The following is a 10,187-nucleotide window of genomic DNA, read 5'->3' as shown; positions in this document are numbered from 1 at the left end:
TTTTAGTTGTGAATGTTCTGCCCCATCTCAGGGCACAATTTGCTATGTTTGTCATGTGATAGTTACTGCCAGTTATTGTAATATAAGGTCTACGTTTGGAGCGTCCATTAATACACAAGTATTTGGAATTATTGGATAGTTCAAAGAGTTTAATACTTGCAGAATATTTTTAAATTTATCCCAGTAATTGATTTATGTACTTACAAAATCGAAAAGTGCTCTGTTATCAATGAAAAAACTTGAACAGTAAAGGAAAAAGTATAGTACATGTCTTGAAAATTCTTATTTACCATCTTATGTCATATTAGGCCAGAATCTATCTAAGTTGAAAAACTCTTACAGGTTCGGGACTAAGCTTTATTTAATAGTTGCGGAAAAAGAATGATTTTTCTTGAAAATTGTAGATCGTAATATTGATCAAGTAGTAGTTCTACAACAACAACAACATGAATCAGCTGGTGGAAGTGGCATTCTCAGACCAACATTATGTTTTGAATTTCTGCTTAGAATAAGGAGTATCAAGAAAGGGCCATTTGCACCTTAAGATTTTTGCGCTTTGTTAACTTTGCCTTTAGTTTTGCAACTTGCTCTAAAATTAGAATTTTTTGAAATTTTAGAAAAAGAACATGAGTTTGCTCAGGCGTGATCTTCACCTTCTCTTTAATAATAGCCGTCGTCTGTCTGTGTGTCTGCGAAAGCGGCGTCTCGTAACGGAAACACGAAATTTTTAAAATGCGCACGAATATTAAATGCGATAGATTTTTATCCACTTTGTTGCGACAGGTGAATTTAAAGGACGGGCGAACCCATGAATTTTTCCACGGGCAACGACTAGTCTCTATAATAATACCCGTCGTCTGTCTGTCTCTGCTCAGACCCGCCGCTGAGTTAGAAAATGATGTTACGGAAACACGAATATCAAATGCGATATATTTTTATCCACTTTGTTGCCACGGGTAAATTGAAAGGACGGGCGAACCCGTGGATTTTTCCACGGGCTAACGACTAGTTGTAATAATAATAGCCGTATTTTGTCTGTTTTTGCGCAAGAGAAACGTCGTGCTACGGAAACACGAAATACAATATATAGGGGACGGGCAAATCCACGCTTTTATTCTTGTGCAAAAGTCACAGGTAACTAACTTTTTTTGTCCTCTCGATGCAGTTTCTGTGTTAAAAATATGTGCATGACGGACAAAGATTTACATTGACTCCCAGAACGGACCGTTTTTAGAAGAATGTAAAATATATCTTTTTAGAAGTTAGTCTATAAACTCAAAATATTGAATTGTCCGCTTCTAAACAAAACAGAATATCTCCACCTCGACCTCAGGTTTGTTGGCCTCTTTTTCTATCGAGACGCTGTCCCGATATTAAAAGAAGAAAAAGCATTTTTTGTAAAGACATTAAAGTCTGTTGTACTCTTTTTGTATGAAAGATCATATTTACAACCCACTATTTTAGGATATTCCGCCTTTCATGGAGGAAACCTCTAAACTTTTTCAAATTCAACCTTTTGACACATTTTTACGATCAATTTTACTATACTCTAATACCCCTGAGCAGGTGCTTGTTGCAATGTAAACCAAATTTGGGAAGAACATCTATCCAATGGGTACCTCCATAAACAAACACTTTTAAGCGTCCGATAGTGTTTATTATTACCCAGCAAACCACTCTACTACTTAGCGCACAAATCTAAATTCGCGCCCTTTATTGCGAGTGACATAAAAGGACGCATTGTTGAAAAGATTACAGTCTAAGAAAGTAAGTCTTATAACCACGCTGTTGGAGAGCGAGTATTTGTATCTCCAAGGATACAGAACATGTAGCCTCACTTTCAAATTATAACCATAGTGAGCTTACGAATACGTGGTTACCGCCAATAAAATGCTGTTCTCAACAAATAGTTTAGATGACGTCAAATATATGTGACGTTAAATATATTGTAAAAATATTTGAGAAGGTAATATTTTTTTTAAACTGATTCGAGAGAACGGTTGTAAATTGTAAACAAAACAAAGAAGAAGAAGAAGATGACAGTTGTAGGAAGAAGAAGAATAAGGGATATGGAGAGAGAGTTAGAGAAATACCGTCCAAGATTTTACGATACTGGTAAGCCGTTATTAGAATTCGTACACAGATCTTTTTAGTTTAACGCCTGTTACAACATAACATACTATATGCCGACATCCGACGCATCGGATCTTTGTTTTTAAGCTCAGTTATAATTAACTAACATTGACTAACGAATCTGACTTGTGAGGGAAGATGCACCTGAAATTCTTTCAAGGTATAAATTCTAAACATTTCAAAACATTCCAAAACATTTTAAAAAATCGGATATTTTGATATTGTGGAAGAGGAGTTGGTGTCAGCATATTGTTCATAGGTTTTCTTTATAAGGACAATCTTGCAAGAACATAAGCCTCTGAGGACCATTTGTTTCTAAGAGTAGATGCAGGTACATATTCCTCTTGTTTTTGTTGAGTTGTTCTTAGAGTCAAATTTTGCTTGTTCAATGTTCTTTTACATCCATATTTGAGGCTGTACATATGTATCAATTACTTCATTTCAGATTCGGACGACGAAGTCTTGGTTAAACGAGGTGTTAGACTCGAGTCTGAAAAGTACAATTTGAAGAAAGCTTTTCGAGACGAAGAAGAGGAGCGCACGAAGTTACTTTCCGAAAAGAATAGAAGAAGGGAGAGCGCTTTTTTCAGAAAAGAACTTAAGCTAACGGAAGAGAAATGCGAACGTCTTGAAAAAATGTATGGCAGAAGAGAAGAAAAGGTAGGGTGTCTATTTTGATTTATTAAACAAAAGTTTTGATTTGTTTATTAGTGGGGCATCCGGCTATTTTAAAGTTATGGTAGTCAAGATATAGTTTTGAGCCGGTTATCTGATGATGTTTTTGACCGGGAACTTCTTTGTACATCGCATCATTATGTTTTCAAAAGGTATTAGATTCGAAAAATTTTCAAATTTTGATTCTTATGCAACTGATGCAAAAAAATTTATCTGGTAAAATTGCGAAAATTTAGACCGGGAAAAGTCCAGTCTTTTGAATACACCACTTCGGTTTACGTTTTCTGTAATTTTGAAAATGGGTCTGGTCTGAGATTAGTGTAGTAAAAGACTTTAACGCTACAGAACTTTTGGTTTGTTTATGTTTGCTATTAGGTCAGGTAACTAAAGATTCCTTTGAGGATTTTAAAACAAGTTTCTCTTATACACGAAATCTTAGACGCAAACGATGTGTCAGAGCGAATCCCTAATGGAAATCCAATAATAAAAATATAATAATTTCTCAGAGCACAAAGCCAGCGTGGTCACATCTTACCTCTAAAAAAATGATTTCCCGATAATGATCACGTGAACAAAGTACAATAGACACCAATTGAAAAGCGCAGGCAGTATTCCGACTGCAGAAAATTATTTTGCGATCAAGCGTGATTTCTTACTTTTACTTAATCTTACTATTCGTATTCTTCAATGGCAAAAAAAAAATGTTGCTGGGTCTCCTGGCTGAGTTGCTATAGCTATTAGCAAGAGCTTTGCAGTTATAAAATGATGCGAGCATTCAGTATTAAATTTCATTATAGTTACTTGCTGAAAAAAAAAGGTACCAGAAAGAACTTGAGAAAGTGGATGTTGAAAACGAGCGCCTAAGATGGTATATGAAATACGAAAGGGAAGAATATAAGGCATTGCTTGAGAAGTATAAGAACGAAAAGATCTGCACCCGTGTCAAATTAGAAAGATTTCACGAGATATACGAAGAAGAACTGTTGGAAACAAAATACCGTTACGAGATGTTGCTGAACGGTGTGGAGCGGGAAGTTGAGCAGTTGAAGATTAATAAGAAGGGAGGGGGTGATAGTGAAGACGAGTGTGATGGATTGAGAAATGACAAGAAGGGGTTCGTCGATGCATCGAAGTCATACCGACTTACCAAACTTGATGTGCGTGAAGCTGCACACGAGATCCTCCACTATAATGAGGAGATGAAAAAAGAGAGCAAACGACTTCTTAAAGCTTTAGATGAATTTAAAGAACACACGGAAGACTATCTTACGCTTCGCCAAGTCTATTTACAAAAGATCAACAAAAACCTCTCACTTGAAAAGATAGGGAAAGAGTTTAAACATTTAGATGTGGAGGAAATGGAAAGAAAAATTGGACGGCCGTTTGGATTAGATAGTCGCATTCACACATCAGTGGGAATTGAAAGACGTGATGAAAGTTTATATTACTTTCTGAGAGAAAAAGAGGGTAAAGTTGACGTTATGAAGATCGAAAACGAATCCTTGCGCGCTGAGAAAGAAGAAATGTATGCCAGAAACGAAAGAAGCAAATCCAAAATTAAAGCGTACCAGGATGTGATTAAAGAGAAAGAAAAAGAGATTGGAGATTTGAAGGAAAAGATCACCGAAAATGACAACAGTGCTATGGAGATAAGACGCTTGAAAGATGACTTGAAGCAACACAAAGCTCAAATTCAAGAACTCCAGAAGAGACTTGTCACCAAGGAAAAAGAAATATCACAATTGCAGAAGGAGCTTCGAAATCTTGAAAATCATGTATCAAGCAAAAACGCAAATGAAATCGCGTTGGACAAAAGTAATCAAACTGGTACCGAAAAGAATTGCGAGGAAAGGAGTAATGTAAAGGAACACGGAAGAAAAATAGAAGAAGAACTAAGAACTCAAGTTACGAAGAAAGAAGAACAGATCAATATGTTGAAGTTTGAGTTACAAGAATTGGAAAAGCAAAATGATAAAGGATGGAAAATGAGACAAAAACAGCATGAAAAAGAATTAATTCTGAAAGAAGAGGAGATAAAGTTAATAAAATTTGAGTTTGAACAAGCCGAAAAGAATAAGTTGAAGCCTGATGAAAAATTGGAGACTGTTGAAATGCAATGCAATTCTGATAAGAAAGATGAACTTATTAAGGACGTGCTGGTTAGAGAAGAGAAATTCAAATGTGATTTAGAAAACGCTAAAAGTGAAATCGTTTTATTAAGAAGCGAATTGAAGGCAAAAGTTATTTGTGTGGAGGAGAAACGTAAGCATGAAATTGAGTTGGAAAAGCAGATTCTATATAAAAATGAAAAAATTGACCTTCATAACAAAGAATTAGCTGAAAAGAACCAACACTACAATCTCATTAATGATAAATGCAAAGACCTCCGGAGTAAATTAGAAAGTTGCAAAGAAAATTGCAAAGTGATGCAAGAACAGCTACAAGTTGAAAGAGATGAACATAAGAAAGAAGTTTCAAATGCAGTGAATGAACTGGAAGAAAGATGCAGAACTTTGCAAATGGAATTGGAGAATGAAAAAAGGCAAAGATTAAACGAAAGCCAACAGCCGAACGAGAGGTCTAAAGCCCTGTACGAAATACAACTGTGGGAAGAAAAATGTAACAACGTAAGTAGAGAACAAAAGAGAGAAACTGCAAAGAGTGCACGTGAGGGTAGGTGCAAAGATTCGAAGCAAAAGTTGCATGATGGTAAAATAACTTTAGCTGAATTGAACACGTTGAAAGAAAAGTATACCAAATTGCAGCAACAGCCAGAACGCGAAATTAAGACAAAGGAATCTTTAACATCATCAGATATTGATGCATTAGAAAAGCAAATAGCATTTTTAGAAAGTAACTTAAAACAAAACACCGTCACGATAAAGGAAAAAGATAAAGCTATTGAGTCAAGTAAAAACGAGCTGCAGCTTCTAAAGGAGGAGTTAGCCAACAGGGAAAAATCTATGGAGATGAATGATGTGAAGATGAAGCAACAGTGTGACAAGCTGAAAGAAATAGAAGAGAAGTACAACTCAACTACTGATAAAATCAAGGATCTTGAAGATCTTCTAGAGAAAGAACGTGATGAGCATAAATTACAAGGTCTCGAGCAGAAAATTTTTGATTTGGAAAAAGAAATCGAGAAACTGAAACAAGAAAATGTACGGAGCAGATTGGAGGTATCAGATTTAAAGTTGAGTAATTCGCGTGTATTGGCAAGCAAGAAGGAATTAGAAAAACGGGAACGTATTTCGGATAAGCAGGTCTGGAATCTACAAGAAAAAGTATGCGATTACGAAAGTATTATCAATAATAATAATGTGATCTTGGAGGAGCAGAAACAGATCAACCAGAAGCAAAAAGAACAGCTTGAGTTTTTGCAAAGAAAAGAGAGAGAACATAACGAAGAATTACAAAAATATAAAAGTAACACAAAGAACGATGAAAGAGTCAACGAGCTTTTAAGCTTGTTAGATGAAGAGAAAAAGAAAGTCAAAGAAAATGAAGAGAGGTGTAGGATATTGGAAGAAGATAAACAAATGATTATCAAGGTTGTTGAGCTAAAAGATGAAGAGATAAAATCATTGAGCAGCAAGTTAAAGGAAAGTCAACAATCGGTAAAAGAATATAAGAAATTAGAGAGTGAAAAAGCTATTGAAAATGAGAAGGTACTATCGAACCAGCAGGAACAAAGTACAGAAAATAACCAGGCTGAAGTAGAAAAACTTCGCCATCAACTTTCACTAGCTGAAGAAGAACTCACAAATTTACAACACGAGAAGGAAATGTTAAAGAATGAATACGATAACAAGTTGTACAATAACAAAATAAAAATGGAAAACTTAGAAGATGATAAAGATATGTTGAAAAGAAAGTTACAAAAATTACAAGATGAATCTAAAAACAACGAAACAGAGGTGTCTGTTTTCGCCAAGAAAATTGAGCACCTAACAAAAAAGCTATCGGAATTGGAGACGAGTTATTTGGATGAAAAGGGAAAAGTAATGCAATCCAATAAGGTAACCATAGAATTAAACACTAAAATTGATCAACTTATTGCAGATAAAGAAATTTTGCAAGAACTTTTGGATAACGAAAAGAATGCGAAGGCAACAAAAGGAGACATGGATGAAAATTTTAAAGAATTAGAAAATGAAATAGAAGAAAAGGATATACAAATCGGCGAACTACAGCTAGAATTGGTAGCACAAGATCAAACCATTGACGATCTAACACGAATGAATAGAGAGCTACAATTTCTTCTTGAAGAACAGTAAGTCTGTGCTCCATACTTTGTTGTGATATTTCTTTAGTAAAACTTTGTTTACTTCCACCAAAACATTTAAAATTAAATCATTGATTTATATCATTACGTTTAGAACCAACGCACAACAAGCATATAAAAACCGCCAAAACAAGACATCTTTAAAAAAAAAATCAAACAATGTCGATTCTAACAGGTAAGACCAGTTTCAAAATATTCGTCGAATTACATAGGGAAAAATGTGTTCGTCAATTATGCGATTCGCAGTGACAACAAAGAAAGGAAGAGATTATTGCCAAATAAATATAAAAAACAATAGTTTCCCTATTTAATTTTTCCGTAAAGAAAATAATAATAATAAGTTCCAAGCGCGCACTTTCCTTTTTTTGAATACGGACAGATTTCCATTGTCCGTTTTCGTGGACAATTTGTTACCTGCCAATTCAGTATTCCGAAAAAAATTTTTTATCACTCTAAGCGGACAAATTTGGTGAGCAACCAATCACATTTGAGAATTTGAATCAGCAATCGGCGGATTTTATGCAAAGGGCATCTTTCAAGACATTAATAGCATGCAATATTTATTCGAACGACTAGTATGACTGACTTAAATGAGCTAATTGCAGCAAAATTAACTTAAAAATGCTCAAAATAGTCTTTCTATTATTTCAGCAACCGTAAAGGAGAGAAGCAGCAACTACATATGTCACCAAACAATAGCCACATTTCTGACGAAGAAAGTTACGGGATCCCACTTGCCGGACAATTCGTAGCTCATCCCAAGGATTGCGGTAACGACACAGATGATTATTACGATAATAGCGAATCTTTCGATCAGCACGATTTTCATCCTAATAAGTCATCACAGGAAGATTTTGCTGCAGGTCAACATAGGGATGATAGCGATGGTTATGGACCATTTGTACCAACGTTGGGTATGTTGCACGATTTAATGTCACAACAACTGCGTCAAGATGAATCAGAATATATCGATAATAATCACGTCACACCACAAAAAATAAAGGTTGCGACAATACCGCCAATAACAAAAACTCTACCACCAGTTGGAAAGTTGGCTCCACTCGCAACACCAGCCTTCCCTACACCAGCTGGAAAACTTGTACCACTTGCTCCAATAAACTCTCATACTACACCATCATTAGCACCAATTAAAAAAACAGTTCCACTAGGTGGAAAATTATCACGATTAGAGCGTGCTAAAAAATTACCTCCTATAAAATTGGGGAAGAAACATTAATTTTTTTATTAACTTATAATATATTTAAATTTTATATTGACGAGTTTTGTTTTTAAAGGGTATTACTCACCCGTCTTTTCGCGTGGATTTCTTAGGTAAGGTTACCATTCAATTTTCAACTAAATCTTTATGGATATTAAGGGGAATTTAGTAGGATTTTTGTTATTTTTTCAGAAGTTTTTTTCGATTAGCGGAGAGAACATGTACAAGAAATTAGGATCTTTTACAAGGATTTGAATTAATGCAAGTGTAACTTAGAAACAAAAGAATCAAGGATGTCAAAGGAATTGAACAAGAAAAAACAAATTGGATGGATCAGAGATTTTATTTCCGCATTTACTGTTGCAGAGTATAAATACTTTTAATTACATTCCACATATGAAAATTAATTAAAAAAAATAAGTTCGACAAATGGATGTTCCCAAAAAATTTAGGATATTTTTAGATGTTCTCATAAAAAAACCAAGAATTTTAAGATTTTTTAGGATGATTTGAGAAGATTTTATTTTTTTAGGATTTTAGGAGACGTGGAAATCCTGTTGGAAATATTTTTATACTTTTAAATACAACAGATACCTTAGGGCAACCTTTTGTCACCTTACCTGATGAAATATTTCTTCAGCAATATGCAAGATGGCAATTGCTTTTTATTTTTTCCTTCAGTTATTTATTTTCACAATTCAAAAACCATAACAAGATGATTTGACCAATTTTTAATAATATAGTGAGAAACTTAATCCAAACAAGACGTATGATATACGCAAACAACCTCGCGAATAAAGTTTACAAAAAGCTGTCTATCAAATTGGGATTTTTGTTACGAAGTTAGACACGACATATTTTACTATTCAGATTCGCAATAATATTTGTTACACACTTATTTTTCAAAATTGATTTGTGAGACCTTCCTGAACGGAAAATTCCTCGAACTTTTAATTTTCGATGGGTCCGTCTTGGGTGAACCGACTGACAGGAAGAAGAAAGACCACAAACCCACAAACCCCAAAATTTGCGAAATTCATTAATTCAGTTAATTCTGCCTACATTCACTTTTAAAAAGTTTGGTGGAAACACCTTTATTTACTAGTTAGTTAAACAAGTGTTTTGAACACTTGTCTTATCTTTTTAAAAAAGAAAAAAAAAGTAAAAATAGTTACCAGGATGAGATTCGAACACACGACGACTCCCGTGTCGGTGCTCAGAGAGACAAAAATTTCCATTCTTGTAGGACACATTTGCGTTTTAATACAAGCTCACGAGCTTGTAATAAATTCACCTGTACTCGATATACAAAAAGCAACAAGATGCAAAAGAGGTTTTAATCAGGAAAAGCAGAAATAACGAAAATGGTTTCCTTTTTCAGTACGTTTTTTGTCTTAAAGATTTTTTTACGTATGTGAAAAAATTTTGGTCACTAGTAAAATGTTGATCATCTGCTGACAAGTAAATTGTATGTTTTCAAATTGACAAAAAATGTTGTAATAATGACAACACTCCCATCATTGACGAATAATAAACAACACTAAATGAATCCACGGTCATCACCGCCATTGTTGGAGTTATAATTTAAAATAATTTTCTGGCTTTTAAATTTCTTTTAATTTCGCAACAATAACACAATATTACTGTGAAAAGTTTATCATTTCTTGAAGATGATAGCTTAGTAGGCGACGTTTCGGGAGATCCTTCTTCCATCATCATCAATAACACAATATCATGAAATTAAGTTGATGCCAAAACTCGACATAATTGTTTTTTTGTTCAATTCGCGCCCTTCTCATACCATTTTGGCTCACAAAATGTCAATACAGTTTTTTCATTTTACATTGCCTTTGGATTTATGTTCAATTTTGTACC

The 10,187-nt window shown here is 34.4% G+C and overlaps 1 protein-coding gene across 1 annotated transcript; it reads left to right on the top strand.

Moving 5' to 3' along the window:
• The first annotated feature begins 4,121 nt into the window (after positions 1-4,121).
• Positions 4,122-8,330, top strand: LOC130645940 (golgin subfamily A member 6-like protein 25). Its single transcript, XM_057452067.1, has 3 exons — positions 4,122-6,501; positions 6,562-7,081; positions 7,745-8,330. The coding sequence occupies exons 1-3, from the start codon at positions 4,167-4,169 to the stop codon at positions 8,328-8,330; spliced, it is 3,441 nt and encodes a 1,146-aa protein (XP_057308050.1). The 5' UTR covers positions 4,122-4,166.
• Positions 8,331-10,187: the final 1,857 nt, after the last annotated feature.

This window comes from Hydractinia symbiolongicarpus, chromosome 5 (genome assembly GCF_029227915.1).
Source record: "Hydractinia symbiolongicarpus strain clone_291-10 chromosome 5, HSymV2.1, whole genome shotgun sequence".
Taxonomy (NCBI): Eukaryota; Metazoa; Cnidaria; class Hydrozoa; order Anthoathecata; family Hydractiniidae; genus Hydractinia; species Hydractinia symbiolongicarpus.
This window is presented reverse-complemented; position numbering and strand designations above follow the sequence as displayed.

Excerpts from the sequence above, each read along its gene's own strand:
- LOC130645940 (XM_057452067.1), top strand. The coding sequence starts at position 4,167 with ATGGAAAGAAAAATTGGACGGCCGTTTGGATTAGATAGTCGCATTCAC. Across the intron at positions 6,502-6,561 it reads ATCGAACCAGCAGGAACAAA|AAGAACTCACAAATTTACAA; the intron begins GTACAGAAAATA and ends CACTAGCTGAAG. Across the intron at positions 7,082-7,744 it reads CAATTTCTTCTTGAAGAACA|CAACCGTAAAGGAGAGAAGC; the intron begins GTAAGTCTGTGC and ends CTATTATTTCAG.